This window comes from Salmo trutta, chromosome 22 (assembly GCF_901001165.1).
Source record: "Salmo trutta chromosome 22, fSalTru1.1, whole genome shotgun sequence".
Classification (NCBI taxonomy): domain Eukaryota; kingdom Metazoa; phylum Chordata; class Actinopteri; order Salmoniformes; family Salmonidae; genus Salmo; species Salmo trutta.
Genome location: NC_042978.1, coordinates 27,060,555 through 27,076,256, shown reverse-complemented (window position 1 = coordinate 27,076,256; position 15,702 = coordinate 27,060,555). Strand labels below are relative to the sequence as shown.

Here is a 15,702-nt window from a genome sequence, read left to right as displayed (position 1 = left end):
AAGTAAGATGATCATGACTGTATATTGACGATGTGATGTAGCTTCAGGGAGAGATAATCTTCTAGACTCATTTTTCTCCCTTTTCTCAGCCTTCACTCTGTTCCACTGATGACAAGGTCAGGATCTGTGGCCCTGCCCCCTCTTGAGCTCCTGACCAACCAGATTACTGACTCTGGTTCTGTGCCTCTGGTCCTCCATTCCTCTCACAACTATCCCATACTGCAACTAGCTTGACCTGAAATAAACAGTGATTTTATATTTTACTGTGATCACTCCTGCTTCACACAGACACACAAAGAACACAAAGTGTACAAAAGGCTGTGCATTCCAGTTTATTTTATATCAAATTTCCCCATAATCAAACTCTGATGTACAAATGAAAACTGGGATTCAACAGGGATTCAACATGCAGGGTTCTGCCTCAGCGGACTGGCCATCAGCAGGAGTAATGCTCAAAGCAGACAAACTGACAGAATAAAATCCTGGATCCATGTCATTCCTTCCCTCCTTCCTCACCCCTCCCTTATCACGCAGATAAAAAATAAATTATTGATTAGTTGGTACAGTTGAGAAGGACTACAGGTGCTGCTGAGGGTCAAACAACATTCTGCACTGTGAGTGGGGAGTGCTGTGTCACTGGCACACCTGACCACTCTGACACAGTCTTCTGAGACCAGGACAATACGCAGCATGGTCACACATTCACACAGTTCTTTATAGCAAGTCATCTGTGGACAGGTATGGGATTGGGGTGAGAGGAGGGACAAGGGCCTGAGGCGTGAAGAGGGATGAGAGGTGAGGGGAGTTGGGAGATGAAGGCACTTGAATTCTCCCAGGGGTTGGGCTAGGTCAAGAGGTTAGTGGTCAGAGTGGGGTTGTTTGATGTCAGAGCAATGACATATATATGAATGGACAAAGCAATCGATCACATGACACTATTCATTCCTATGTGAAGATTCAATAGCGCATTTGAAGCTAAGGAAGTCGTTAAGATGGTGTCTCATGTGGGAGATTTATGTAGACAACATGTGCAGTTTGAGTTACGTTGCAGGCTAGCTCAGTGCTGCCCCCTCTCATCGACTCTCAAGTTGAAGGCAGAGCAGGGTATTGCAGGCTACTATACAATTTTAAAAGAATCGGTACAAGGACATATATCTGGTGTAATAGAAGCAATTATTGGTACCATGATTGTCTTCCATTTTTTATTACATGAAGATTGCCATATTCCCATTCGCTATAATGGGGGATCTTGTTTTCTGCAACAATGCCTGCAGTACCATGGTCAGCCTTGAACTTTGTGATGTCAATAAGAGGGGTTTAGGTGTCAGAGGTCATGCCCCCTCTGTGTGTCCCAATGGCAAAGATAAACAAAGGCAAAGAAAGAGAAACCCAGTTTGCAAATAAGCTCCTGAATAATGATAATGTAATCATCAAGCACAGAGGGTACGCTGCACGTGTGTGTGTGTGTGTGTGTGTGTGTGTATATAAGAGGGAGAGTATTTCATTGGCACCCAAAATTAAACTTGCTTCTGATCTCACCTCTGGTTGGCACGTTGACCCTCTGCTGTCTTGTGTGTGTCTGTGTCAAAGGGCAGCTGTGGTGGCATAAGGCATGAGTACAGTGATGTCAACTGATAAACAAACGAAACAAAAAAAATAACTAAAATCCAGCACTGTGAGTCACTGTTCATCAGCTGGACGGGGAGGAGAGCGCAGATTGGTTCCTTGGCTTGGTTCCGTTTGTGTTCTAGAACCCTCCATAGACCGCATTACCATAAATCCCACTGTGGTTAGTGGAGTGATAGACACAGCCATAGGAGCACGTGTTCTCTATGGAGGAGGTATCAGCTGTGTGTGTGTGTAAAGCATTGACAACTCAGTTTGATGTGATAAAAGGAGGTGTGTGAGGAGGGTGGTTAAGCTGGTCTAGCACACATAATCCCTGCTTCTCTACTTCAATATAGACTGGGGTGGACTATAAAGTGCATACTTAAAAACCCCGGTTAAACGTGTGTGTCACTTCCTCCAGCGCAGGTTATACCTTATACCACAGCCTCACACATACACACCTCTACAGACTGGAGCACAGGACACTTTAAAATATCTTACACTTCAAATTACAGCTATGGAACAGCTCTTTACAATAATGAATGTCTATTTAGTTACATAGGCAAATATGAGCAACAACTTAAAAAACCAACAACCCCGTCCCTTCCTTGTGAGACAATACTGGCTACATCTGAAGACACCCTATTGCCTATATATAGAGCACTACATATGTCACTGAACCTTTGGTCAAAAGTAGTGGATTATAAGCAACAGGGTGACGCCAGTGGAGGCTGGTGGGAGGAGCTATAGGAGGACCGGCTCATTGTAGTGGCTGGAAAGGAATCTATGGAACGGTATCAAACATATGGAAATCACATGTTTGACGCCGTTCCATTTCAGCAATTACAATAAGCCTGTCCTCCTATAGCTCCTCCCACCAGTCTCCACTGGGTGACATTTCAGACTCCCAGTAAGAGAACAAACTGCTTTGTAATCCATTAGTCAGGTCTCTAAACTCTCCTCCAGCTCTGATTCCATTAGTCTGGTCTGGCAGAAAGTCACATGATTATTCACGCATCCTTTGTTACCCCAGCTACCAGGAGAATAAGTGTTCTGATTGGCTGTAGCGGGCCCCTCTCCCTCCATATTCTGGCCAATCAGAGGTGAAAAGCAGTCTTTGATTGGCTGTATGAAGCCGTGCGGTCTTGTCATTGTGTCTGATAGGAGGATCTAAGGGTCAACGTCCTCCAGATCACTCTTTGAATCACCAAGCATCATGGGAGACTCGGAACCCTGAGATAAAGAGAGAGGGGGGAGAAGGATTACATGAGATGTGGCATTTCAGAGTAAAGAGATATGTAGATATAGTTTTTATGAAATCGATTCATACGAAACTCTCCAGCCTAGATTTAGAGGCCCGTTCTGAGAAGTGACAATATCTCTATTCTTGGGCTGTTACTGTTCTCTTTATACATTCTACCTCTGAAGTTTTCCATAAACACACTGTCAGACTGTGTACCTGTCGGAGGCTGCGGTCGGCGTTCTCGTTGGCTGGACTACCGTCAGAGCCGTTGCTGCTGCCAGACGGCTCCTTCTCGTTGAGCAGTGCAGTGGCGTAGGCCAGCGTGTCCTGGGCTGAGATGGTGCGCTGGAATGTTTTGGCTGTGGACGTCTCATTGGACACGTTGCTCTGAGGAGTCCAGTAGTGTTCCGACATCTGACAGAGAAACACACTGTTACTCTAACGCATACTCTACTTTCCCACACACACACACACGCATGTACACTCACACCACAGGAGGTTGGTGGCACCTTAATTGGGGAGGACGTGCTCGTGGTAATGACTGAAGTAAGTGTAATGGTATCATATACATCAAACTCATAGTTCAGGTGTTTGATGCCATTCCATTGGCTCTTTTCCGGGCATTATTATGATCTGTCCTCCCCTCAGCAGCCTCCTGTGACTCACACGTACATATGAGAGACAGGTCTGAAATAGTCTGCTGGATTATGTGTGTTATATTGTGCTTGATGCTTGCCTTTTTCTGCAGCCATTGCACTGCCCAGCTCCAGTGACCAGACAGATCTTTAAAATAGTCCTTAGCAGGAACACACCTGGAGACAGACACACGTTGTGGTGAAACCAGGAAGTGTGAAATGAGAGGTTTTCACAGAACTGAAAAATGTGCATTACTTTGATGTATTTGCGGCAACAGTCAAATCTACCCCCATTCAATATTTTCAGCCTGAGACAATTGTGGCGACATGAACATATTTCTCAAAACGGTCTCTGGAGAAACTCACTTCTGTGCCAGGGTAACCAGGAACTTGACACACTGATAGCAGCGGCTGCTGTCCACATTGTTACTCTGGTGCATCAATGCTGCAAACAAGAGAACAGAGTCACACACGCACACACAAAAGCCCAGTGAAGGGTGGAAGGTAGCCTACCTAGCAGGCCTTTCTCTGACTCGAAGGCGTACTTCAGTCTCTGAGTCTGAAGAGGATCCTCCACCACCTGAGAACACACACACACACACACACACACACACACACACACACACACACACACACATTACACACGCAGTCTGGAGCTGGCATTATTCAGTGTGTTTCCAAGGACACGCAGAAAGGTTTGATTGCCAGCTGTCACTCACCAGCAGCTCCTGCAGCAGCTGGAACACGTTCTTCAGCTCATGGGGCGGAGCGGTCTCCAACTGAGTCTACACACACACACGGTATTGGATGCGTTTTGTGCTGGGATTTGTAGTTATCTGTGATAATGGATTTGTTTAATGCTGGGAGTTGTAGTTCTTACCTTGAGCAGCTGTAGTACTCCCAGGGAGAAGGGTTCGTTACAGAAGGAGCAGTACGTCATCATCTCTATCAGCACAGTCAGAGGGCCGGACAACTCCCGCACAGCAAACATCACCTACACACACGGAAAAAGTTACAAATACAACCTCTTCCATATAGATGCGTCAATGTGTGTGTGTGTGCACATGAGACTGTATGTTACCTCCAGCAGGTAAGGCTGTCCCTCGGGGGTGAAGAGCGAGGCCATGATGTCAGCGTTGAGCTGGAGGAGGGTGGAGGAGGCAGGGACACTGCTCACATTCAGCTTACACACACCTTGATCTGAGAAAAACACACAATCACGTCAGGTTACACACATCAGCGTATTATGGAAGCATCCTAACTGTGGTAATGTGTCTTTGTGTGTGTTACCATGTGTGCACTCTGTGTGTGTGTGTGTGTGTGTGTGTGTGTGTGTGTGTGTGTGTGTGTGTGTGTATGTGTGTTACCATGTGTGTGCTGTGTGTTGAGGTCTGAGTGGAGAGTTATCAGGGCCAGAGTGGAGTGCAGGTGCAGGAACTCTCTGGCCTGGGCTGGACTCCACCTCCGATTCTAGAGCGAGAGAACGAAAGAGAGATAGAGAGGACGCAAGATAGAGGGAGTGGGAAAAAGGTGATGAGCTTCCAGAACCATCAACAACAACATCCTGTCATATCCATTTCTCTGCAGATGAGCAGGAACTGAGTGTGTGTGCATGTACCTGGTTGTTCTGTCTGTTGGGTCCGAGGAGGAAGATGAGCATCCTGCGATACGCTGAGTGTTTCAACAACAACTGGCACGGACCAGAGCCCTGGGAGAAAGAGATACTGGATATCAGAGTGGGTCTGTCTATGTGTGCATGTAATGTGTTCATATGGTGCTTGTGTGTGTTACCCTCTGAGCAAAGTTGCTGAAGAGGCTGAAGTATTGGTTGCAGTGTTTGACGTTCTCAGGAACGTCTTTGTCCAATAGGGAGAGGAGCGCGTCGGTCAGGCTGTCCAATCCAGAGTCAGCGAAGTGGAGCGCACTCTCTAAGGTTTTCTCCAAGATGGCTGCCACTACGACCCTCACCTCCCTCACCCCACACTCCAACAAACACACCCTGGGGGGAGGAGAGAAAGAGAAGATCAGTTGGATTGATGAGTAGTAATGTAAGTGCTATAAGCAGTAGTGTTATGTTAGTACTGCAGTGGTTCTGTGTGGAGTGTAGTAGTATTATAGTTGTACTGACTTGGTGATCTCTCGTCCCTCAGGTCCCACCAGGTACTGAGCCATCCAGTGACAGGCTTCACTGCTTTTAGACAGCAGCACCTCCACCGTAGCCATCCACTCCTCGGTGTCCACCCGCAGCTTCTTCTTGGTGTGGAGGTAGGTGTGGAACAGGAAATGGACCGCCAACTGGAGACTCTCTCTGGCCATGGCCTGGTAGGCTGGGTGCTTCAACTTCGTCTGCAGTACAACACACACTGCTTATAAGAACAGTTTGGAGAGGCAGGCACAACTTGAATTATGCTGACACCGTCTCTGTTTATCCTACACACACACACAGTCAAACACGTACCGCGTTGACGGAGGCCAGTGACAGAGTGAAGTTGAAGTAGTCGCTGTTGTACACATCTCTGTTCTTCATAAACTTCAGGTTCTCATCTCTCACCATCTACACACAAAGACAAACAGAGAGAGAAGTTTGTCTGTGTACCACAAGAGAGTCTGTTAGCTTTTTATAGCTAAAGCCTAAGCATGAACACAGTGTGCTATTAAACTCTTCAGGTCTCAAGCAAGGTTATTGATAAAAAACCGTGGTCCACTGAACCAGTGTATTTACCTGGTAGATCCTAGCAGGCATCTTCTCCACAAACAGTCCTTTCTTCTCTCCCTTCCGTACGAGGCGGGTCAGGACAGAGAGACGGTCATTGTTGGCCCTGGGGGGCCGAGGGGACGACTGGGGACTGACATCTGGGCTAGAGGGTGCTGAACTACATGGGAGAGAGAGGGTTAAAGTGTGAGTTGTGTGGGTGTATGAGTTGTGTATATTTAGACTGTGTGTGTGTGTGTGTGTGTGTGTGTGTGTGTGTGAGACTCACAGTGTGAGGTCTTCTGCCTCTTGCCTCATGGCGCTGACTCTGCTCTTCTTGGGAAGGACAGGAGAGTTCTGGTCACTGATCCTCTGGTAGAACAACATGTAGGCGTTCCAATACCGGCGCCGCACGTCAGGGTAGGGGTTAGCTACACACACACACACAGATACAGACCAACACACACACCTAGAATGGGATGTTTGATCTTTCATGTCATTAAAGGTGCACTACGCAGAAATCGCTCCACCATTTACTGGTTGCTAAAACTCTAATTGTTCGCCAAATTTCAGTTTATGTTACAAAATAAGATAGTATAGTGTAGAGAATCATTGTACCATCTAAACCACTGTGAAAAACATTCTTGTTCCAGCTGGTGTACAAAACCGAAAGTAAAAGACACAAAAACAAAACTTAAGGGAAGCATAGAAATACTGAACATAGAACAGATATACTGCTTCTTAGACTTGCTTTCAAATGGAATGATTGATCTATAACTCCCATTTCTATGTGAATTTGGTCGGGTCGCCCAAATTACATATTACCACTAATGTACAGAAGGAACTGGAAGAGAGGGGTACCAAGGACGCTACCCGAGGGACATCACAACTTTTGCTGCTGAGAATGTTTTGTTGACATCCACTACTTGGTCTACCTGTTAAATAGGACTTACACTGGTCGTAGACTTTAGGCCGGTACTCTCCTCCAAAGCACTCGTACTCCAGAGTCTCGTCATTCATATCAAACTCCTCGACCACGTTGTCATTAAACTTATACCACCTTCCCCTAGCACTGCTGAGGACAGGAGAGGAAAGGAGGGAGAGCAGAGAGGGAGAGGACAGGATGATAAGTTGATCATTTGTGTTAAAAGTACAAGTACTTGTCTTAAACGTGAGATATTTTTTATGATACTTAAGTGTTTGTGTGTTTGTGTGTGTGTGTGTGTGTGTGTGTGTGTGTGTGTGTGTGTGTGTGTCTCTCTTACCGTCTGTCCTTGATGAAGGAGTAGTAGTGTCCAGCATGTGCCTGTCCACTGTGGACTACAACTCCCACCAGTTCGTAGTTCTCTGAGATGGTCACCTTCTTCCTGGGTGAGCCCCCTGCCTCGCCCCGGCCGTCTCCCCCCTCCGCCCCCCCATCCTGACGAGCCATGCCAGACACTGTGTAGGGCTCCATGTTCAGCACCCAGGGAAACCTGATCTGCTCGTCGTATTTGATGGAGCGTCCGCTCTCCCAGTCGAAACCGAAGCGCATCAGATGGATACAGAGAACACTGGGTAGGGACTTTATGCAGGTCCGCTTCACTGTGGTACGCTGGAGAGATACGCACACCACGTTAACATACATGTACACACAACACTGGACAGCGACTTAATAAACACCCTCTTTACACACACATTAAGACACACACACACACCTTCTCCTTGCACTTTTCGCAGTAGTAGGCGTTGGTTCCTTCTAGCACCTCCCCCCTGACAAACTGGTCCAATGAGATCTCCAGACTCTGACAGGAAGTCACACCCAGGTTCAGCGCCATAAACGTCTCCTCTCGCTCATATCTATGATCAGGGGTCACAGGTTATAGTTAGGAGTTTATACGTGATGGCTGCCTTTGTTTGTGTGTGTGTGTGTGTGTGTGTGTGTGTGTGTGTGTGTGTGTGTGTGTGTTCACCGGTGAGGACAGTCTTTGCAGATCTTCTGATCAGAGAAGATTCCCTGGAAAGTATTCTTGAAGATCTGCTCACGGCCGATTTTCTGAAACACAAGACAGACCCAACATCTCTATAATAATAAAGGTGTGTGTTGTGTTACATTGTAGTACACACGTGTTAAGTAGATGTGAATAGTGGAGAGTGCGTGTTACATTACATTTGACATTTTAGTCATAAACTAGCTAGTTGAGACAACACATCACAATCGTATCAAGTACATTTTCCCTCCACAAAGTATTTATCAGCAAAGTCAGTGCTAGTGGGAAAAGACAAGTGCCTTTTGCTATTGTGTGTTACCTTGAGATGCTCGTCCAACTGGTCCACCAGTGAAGTGAAGAACTCATAGGCATCCTGCTGCTCCCGTACATACAGCTCCTTATTCCACATCTTAAAGATCTACAGAAACACGTACAGCTGTTATTTCTGACCCAAACATGGTAGTCAGTTGGGTATGTGCTGTGTATTAGAATGAGTGTGTGTGTGTGTGTAGTGCGTGCGCATGTTTAGATGCCTTCCAGAAGTTCTCAGGGACGTAGTACTGCAGCCTACTCTCCATCAGGTGTCCGAACAGAGACTGGACCTGACAGAAAACACTCTCGTCTGGCTGCTCCGTGTCGTCCTCTATAGACAGAAAGGCCTCAGCCAGGCCAGGCTGCATGTACAGCTGCTGGAACACAGCATTCATATAGCAGGTGGCTCCACCGTTCTTTAACCCTACGAACCCCGACACAGAACAACTGTCCACCGGCGGGAGGAACTGAGAGAGGGGCACAGAGCGAACAGAAGAGAAAGACACGTTGAAGGTAGACTGACTATATCAAGAAGACCTATTAGCCTTTCATACAACGTTCTAAACCTCTAACACTTCAGTTCTATCACGCACCTCTAACACTTCAGTTCTATCACGCACCTCTAACACTTCAGTTCTATCACGCACCTCTAACACTTCAGTTCTATCACGCACCTCTAACACTTCAGTTCTATCACGCACCCCTAACACTTCAGTTCTCACGCACCCCTAACACTTCAGTTCTCACGCACCTCTAACACTTCAGTTCTATCACGCACCTCTAACACTTCAGTTCTATCACGCACCTCTAACACTTCAGTTCTATCACGCACCTCTAACACTTCAGTTCTATCACGCACCTCTAACACTTCAGTTCTATCACGCACCTCTAACACTTCAGTTCTATCACGCACCTCTAACACTTCAGTTCTATCACGCACCTCTAACACTTCAGTTCTCACGCACCTCTAACACTTCAGTTCTATCACGCACCTCTAACACTTCAGTTCTATCACGCACCTCTAACACTTCAGTTCTATCACGCACCTCTAACACTTCAGTTCTATCACGCACCCCTAACACTTCAGTTCTCACGCACCCCTAACACTTCAGTTCTCACGCACCTCTAACACTTCAGTTCTATCACGCACCTCTAACACTTCAGTTCTATCACGCACCTCTAACACTTCAGTTCTATCACGCACCTCTAACACTTCAGTTCTATCACGCACCTCTAACACTTCAGTTCTATCACGCACCTCTAACACTTCAGTTCTATCACGCACCTCTAACACTTCAGTTCTATCACGCACCTCTAACACTTCAGTTCTCACGCACCTCTAACACTTCAGTTCTATCACGCACCTCTAACACTTCAGTTCTATCACGCACCTCTAACACTTCAGTTCTATCACGCACCTCTAACACTTCAGTTCTATCACGCACCTCTAACACTTCAGTTCTCATGCACCCCTAACACTTCAGTTCTATCACGCACCTCTAACACTTCAGTTCTATCACGCACCTCTAACACTTCAGTTCTCATGCACCCCTAACACTTCAGTTCTATCACGCAATTCTCCATTCACCTCTGTTTCTTTGTTGTGTGTGTGTGTATGCAAGCATGTGTGGGAGACTCACGTCAAACTCCTTGCTGAGCGAGGGGTCTGACTGGTGGTGCATGGACAGCAGTTCTCTGGTGATGAGCTGTAGGTTGGCCACAGAGCTGTCTGCCAGCATCACCAGCACCTCGTAGGCTGCCAGTCTGCTGCTGGCCGTGCTGCACTTGGGGTGGAAGTCGTGACTGGGGGGGGAGCTAGAGGCGGGGTCAGACGTGTTCAGGATGATGCGGGACGCTCGGAACAGGAAGTCATCCAACAGCTGCTGGATCAGAGAGGGACCTGCGGAGAACACACACACACACACACACACACACACACACACACACACACACACACACAGACAGAGACTTCAGAACACACACCGTCTACGAGCTCCAGATGGCCGTACGACCTCCCAATCAAAATCTCAAAACATGCTTGTGTGTGTTCTCACCCAGATGTTCCTTCTCGGTGCCACAGAGCGACAGTAGTGTTTTGATGAGGCGGAGGTGTCCAGCCTGCAGGATGTTGTCAGCCTCACTGGTCTCCATCTCAGAGCTCCAGCTGGGCTCAAAGTTATCCAACCAGCTGATCTCATCTTCCAACATGGCCACCGCACTCACTGACAACACCTCCATCTCCGAACCTGAGGGAGGGGGACAGGAGCATTCCTCATGCGTCAATGACAGTGTTGGAAAACTGTTGGTGCGTGTGTGTGTGTGCGCGCGTGTTGTAAACTCACTGGTCAGATCATCCAATAGTTGACATCGCAGTTCAAAGTACTCAGTACACTGAGACAGCAACCTGGACAGACAGAACAATATTATACACTCAGATATAGACAGATAGACAGACACACACTGAACAAAATGGGCCCTTGCGCTATACATCCAAATACATTTATAACCAACTATAGCTATATGACACTACATATCAGCTTCCAATTAGATTTTCCATTTAGTCAATCTATCATTGGTCACAGATAATTTGGCACCATCTGTTGTCAAACATAACTTCCTACTGCCTCCCAGCAGCAACGACAACAGGTGTGTGTGTGTACCTCTGGTTGACTCCTCTCATGACAGACGTGGGGCTCCAGAGGGGCAGCTGGGAGGTGAGGACGACTTGCAGCAGGAACACGTTAGGCTTGATGATCTCAGGGAATGCAGACGTGTCCGATTGGCTCAGAGTGTACAGCTGGTCACACGCCACGCGCCGGATCTGACATAGAGACACGGGTTATAAGACACACACTCAGTCTCACCTCACACCCCCCAACACCCCAGCTACCTCTCCACTGGCTGATCCCAGCAGGATGTCGATGATGAAGTCGCTGACACAGGGGAGGTTGTAGAATGACCCTGATAGAGAGAAACACTGTTACCATTCGGTCTTCACAAGATAGTGTGTGTGTGCGCGTGCGTGTGTGTGTGTTACCTAGCTGCTGTGTTCGTAGCTGTAGGCAGGTGACCAGTAGAGACAGAGTATGTGTGTGTGTGTGTGTGTGTGTGTGCGCGACGTGTTACCTAGCTGCTGTGTTCGTAGCTGTAGGCAGGTGACCAGTAGAGACAGGGCCTCTCTAGCGATGATGCAGTCTTTAATAGAAACACTCTGCTGCTTCACACATATCCCAGCATGCAACGCTGTGGGCGGCGCCTCACCCTCACTGCTGGAGCTGCAGTTACTTCCTGTAGAAAGAGAAACAGACATCAGTAGAAGGCAAAACAATCAGAATACCAGAGTAACAGGCGATAATCCATTTCATTGCTGATAATTCAGGCTGTCGGTGCCATTATTATCCATCAGTTTCTTGTGTGTGTGTGTGTCTCTGTGTGTGTGCGCGTGTGTGTGGTCTCACCAGTGCTGCTAACACGGCTGCGGACCACGAGGGGGAGGAGTGAGCTGTGTTCAGGTCTGATTGGCTGAGGACTGCCGACGAGGTCCAATCGGCCGGCAGCTGCTGCCCAGGTTAGACGCATGAAACACGCCACCGTCGAGGTGAAGTCCCCCACCTCCATGGTCTACAGAGGAGAGACAGGGTTAGAGGTGTGTGTGTGTGTGTATTAGGTATGCATTAGAGGTGTGTGTGTGTTAGGTATGCATTAGAGGTGTGTGTGTGTGTGTGTGTGTTAGGTATGCATTAGAGGTGTGTGTGTGTGTGTGGTAGGTATGCATTAGAGGTGTGTGTGTACCTGTATAGCTACACGTGCAGCAGGGATGATCTCCTCTACTCTGATGGAGGAGCGTTCAGACAGAGACATCTGTCTATAGGAGCTCTTCTCAGGCGTTCCACACAGCGACAGCTGTCTCCCCGGTCGCCCTGCGTTACGGAATGGCCGACTAGATAGCGTGTCGCCCTCTCGGATGACATCATCATCCAGCAACGATGGCATACTTTGGCCAACCAATAAGAACCTGCAGGGAAAAGGAAGATCCAATCACATTCAACCTCTCTAACAATGTACACTGCTCAAAAAAATAAAGGGAACAATTAAACAACACAATGTAACTCCAAGTCAATCACACTTCTGTGAAATCAAACTGTCCACTTAGGAAGCAACACTGATTGACAATAAATTTCACATGCTGTTGTGCAAATGGAATAGACAACAGGTGTAAATTATAGGTAATTAGCAAGACACCCCCAATAAAGGAGTGGTTCTGCAGGTGGGGACCACAGACCACTTCTCAGTTCCTATGCTTCCTGGCTGATGTTTTGGTCACTTTTGAATGCTGGCGGTGCTTTCACTCTAGTGGTAGCATGAGACGGAGTCTACAACCCACACAAGTGGCTCAGGTAGTGCAGCTCATCCAGGATGGCACATCAATGCGAGGAGTGGCAAGAAGGTTTGCTGTGTCTGTCAGCGTAGTGTCCAGAGCATGGAGGCCCTACCAGGAGACAGGCCAGTACATCAGGAGACATGGAGGAGGCCGTAGGAGGGCAACAACCCAGCAGCAGGACCGCTACCTCCGCCTTTGTGCAAAGAGGAGCAGGAGGATCACTGCCAGAGCCCTGCAAAATGACCTCCAGCAGGCCACAAACGTGCATGTGTCTACTCAAACGGTCAGAAACAGACTCCATGAGGGTGGTATGAGGGCCCGACGTCCACAGGTGGGGGTTGTGCTTACAGTCCAACACCGTGCAGGACGTTTGGCATTTGCCAGAGAACACCAAGATTGGAAAATTCGCCACTGGCGCCCTGTGCTCTTCACAGATGAAAGCAGGTTCACACTGAGCACGTGACAGAGTCTGGAGACGCCGTGGAGAACGTTCTGCTGCCTGCAACATCCTCCAGCATGACCGGTTTGGCAGTGGGTCAGTCATGGTGTGGGGTGGCATTTCTTTGGGGGGGGCCGCACAGCCCTCCATGTGCTCGCCAGAGGTAGCCTGACTGCCATTAGGTACCGAGATGAGATCCTCAGACCCCTTGTGAGACCATATGCTGGTGCGGTTGGCCCTGGGTTCCTCCTAATGCAAGACAATGCTAGACCTTATGTGGCTGGAGTGTGTCAGCAGTTCCTGCAAGAGGAAGGCATTGATGCTATGGACTGGCCCGCCCGTTCCCCAGACCTGAATCCAATTGAGCACATCTGGGACATCATGTCTCGCTCCATCCACCAACGCCACGTTGCACCACAGACTGTCCAGGACTTGGCGGATGCTTTAGTCCAGGTCTGGGAGGAGATCCCTCAGGAGACCATCCGCCACCTCATCAGAAGCATGCCCAGGCGTTGTAGGGAGGTCATACAGGCATGTGGAGGCCACACACACTACTGAGCCTCATTTTGACTTGTTTTAAGGACATTACATCAAAGTTGGATCAGCCTGTAGTGTGGTTTTCCACTTTAATTTTGAGTGTGACTCCAAATCCAGACCTCCATGGGTTGATAAATTGGATTTCCATTGATTATTTTTTGTGTGATTTTGTTGTCAGCACATTCAACTATGTAAAGAAAAAAGTATTTAATAAGATTATTTCTTCCATTCAGATCTAGGATGTGTTGTTTAAGTGTTCCCTTTATTTTTTTGAGCAGTATATATATATATATTTGTGTTTGTGTGGGCTTGTATTGCTATCCTCGTGGATACCAGAAATCCCCAGAAGTCCCCACAAGGATAGCAAAACAAGGAAAACCTCTCCCTCGTGGGAACATTTCCCATGTCCCCATGAGGGCAAAAGCTATTTTAGGCTAAGGAGTTCAGTTTAGGAGTTAAATGTTAGGGAAAATATGATTTTGAATGGAAATAAATGTTAGCTCCCCACAAGGCTAGAAAAACATATGTGCTGTGTGTGTGTGTGTGTGTGTGTGTGTATACCTGGCCAGTTGTAGACAGATGGAGTAGACTCCCTGTCTGGTCTCATAGTCCACCTCAGAGGGAATAGAGTCCCGCTGCATCACGTTCACCACCAAACTGAGTCCTCCTGCTTTCAGGAAGTTCTCACAGAAAGACTTGACACTGGTCTTAGCCATCTCATCATCTGAGGTCGGCATCAACTTAGAACTCAACACCTATTGAGAGAGAGAGATTTCAAAGGAAGAAATGTGTCCGTGCACAAATATGAGTGTTGTGTGTGTTTATATTTTGTGTGTGTGTGTGTGTATATATTTAGTGTGTGTGTGTACCTCTAGGTTGTAGAGGACTCTGAAGGTGGACATCCCGGGAGCAGAGGATCTGAAGAGTGATTCCAAGATGGAGGCAGCACTGGGCTGGTGCTGCTGCTTAGAACCCAGAGACGGAGACCGAGAGCCTGACCCCTGACCCAGGGTGAACAATGTCTTCTACAGGACACACACACACACACACACACACACACACACACACACACACACACACACACACACACACACACACACACACACACACACACACACACACACGCTCAGGTCAGAGGAGTTTAACTCTCATCATAATTTCAACCTAAACACAGCCTTACCCACTGGGCCCGACCTGATGGTTGTTAGTACAGGACTAGAATAGAATAGTACTGATGTGTTAGTAGCTATAGAACTAGTTAATATATATGTACCTGGTGACTCCAGACACTGGACTCTTTGGGAACAAAGTTATCTAGAGCGTCCTGAACCTCTGGGTCTGTTGGGATCAGCAGCAGCAGCTTACGCACACGCAGAATTATCCTGGAATACACACACACAGAACGATATACATGTCTGACCATTCGGGAGTCAGGTTCAGATCCTTGAAGTATCTGCGTGAGTAACTCACCGTGGTTCGTCCAGGTTGGCCAGCTGGTAGAGCATCTCAAACACGTTACACACCAACGCCATGACAACACCTGGAAGGGACTTCTCCTACACACATATACACCGTTAGCACATAATCAAACATTAACTCAACGTGTTTCTATATACATGTGCGCGCATGTGTGTGGCGTACCTGTTCCATAGCATAGGCTGAGTTGAAGACAGCGGAGCTGGAGGAGGAAGCGGAGACGGAGGACTCTGAGCTGCCACCAGAGGGTGTCCCTGTACCAGAGCTCTTCACTGTCAGAGACTGCTCATCACTGAACCCCAGCTGGGACAGCAGCTTCTGGTCCCGGTTCATTGTCAACTACAGACAGAGAGAGTTACACAAAACACACACATATAGTTACATATGATACACAGTCACACACACACAG

At 47.8% G+C, this 15,702-nt stretch overlaps 1 protein-coding gene across 3 annotated transcripts in view; it reads right to left on the bottom strand.

Annotated features, from left to right (window-relative positions):
* Nucleotides 1-316: 316 nt before the first annotated feature.
* Nucleotides 317-15,702, bottom strand: part of LOC115158483 (ubiquitin carboxyl-terminal hydrolase 24) — a 38,817-nt gene continuing 23,431 nt past the window's right edge. For all 3 annotated transcript variants that reach the window (XM_029707480.1, XM_029707481.1, XM_029707482.1), the window contains 34 exons: nucleotides 15,459-15,632; nucleotides 15,288-15,373; nucleotides 15,091-15,199; nucleotides 14,687-14,842; nucleotides 14,379-14,572; nucleotides 12,253-12,475; nucleotides 11,919-12,081; nucleotides 11,587-11,748; nucleotides 11,351-11,421; nucleotides 11,121-11,281; nucleotides 10,803-10,864; nucleotides 10,515-10,706; nucleotides 10,101-10,360; nucleotides 8,682-8,927; nucleotides 8,468-8,566; nucleotides 8,131-8,213; nucleotides 7,876-8,017; nucleotides 7,444-7,772; nucleotides 7,132-7,253; nucleotides 6,468-6,609; nucleotides 6,209-6,359; nucleotides 5,945-6,040; nucleotides 5,615-5,832; nucleotides 5,278-5,485; nucleotides 5,105-5,194; nucleotides 4,854-4,956; nucleotides 4,568-4,686; nucleotides 4,367-4,480; nucleotides 4,206-4,271; nucleotides 4,000-4,066; nucleotides 3,853-3,931; nucleotides 3,588-3,663; nucleotides 3,068-3,265; nucleotides 317-2,841 (listed from right to left, as the gene is read on the bottom strand). In XM_029707480.1, coding sequence (XP_029563340.1) covers nucleotides 2,779-2,841; nucleotides 3,068-3,265; nucleotides 3,588-3,663; nucleotides 3,853-3,931; nucleotides 4,000-4,066; nucleotides 4,206-4,271; nucleotides 4,367-4,480; nucleotides 4,568-4,686; nucleotides 4,854-4,956; nucleotides 5,105-5,194; nucleotides 5,278-5,485; nucleotides 5,615-5,832; nucleotides 5,945-6,040; nucleotides 6,209-6,359; nucleotides 6,468-6,609; nucleotides 7,132-7,253; nucleotides 7,444-7,772; nucleotides 7,876-8,017; nucleotides 8,131-8,213; nucleotides 8,468-8,566; nucleotides 8,682-8,927; nucleotides 10,101-10,360; nucleotides 10,515-10,706; nucleotides 10,803-10,864; nucleotides 11,121-11,281; nucleotides 11,351-11,421; nucleotides 11,587-11,748; nucleotides 11,919-12,081; nucleotides 12,253-12,475; nucleotides 14,379-14,572; nucleotides 14,687-14,842; nucleotides 15,091-15,199; nucleotides 15,288-15,373; nucleotides 15,459-15,632 — 4,824 coding nt within the window. In that variant the 3' untranslated portion in view covers nucleotides 317-2,778. The remainder of the gene's footprint in view (nucleotides 2,842-3,067; nucleotides 3,266-3,587; nucleotides 3,664-3,852; nucleotides 3,932-3,999; nucleotides 4,067-4,205; nucleotides 4,272-4,366; nucleotides 4,481-4,567; nucleotides 4,687-4,853; nucleotides 4,957-5,104; nucleotides 5,195-5,277; nucleotides 5,486-5,614; nucleotides 5,833-5,944; nucleotides 6,041-6,208; nucleotides 6,360-6,467; nucleotides 6,610-7,131; nucleotides 7,254-7,443; nucleotides 7,773-7,875; nucleotides 8,018-8,130; nucleotides 8,214-8,467; nucleotides 8,567-8,681; nucleotides 8,928-10,100; nucleotides 10,361-10,514; nucleotides 10,707-10,802; nucleotides 10,865-11,120; nucleotides 11,282-11,350; nucleotides 11,422-11,586; nucleotides 11,749-11,918; nucleotides 12,082-12,252; nucleotides 12,476-14,378; nucleotides 14,573-14,686; nucleotides 14,843-15,090; nucleotides 15,200-15,287; nucleotides 15,374-15,458; nucleotides 15,633-15,702) is intronic.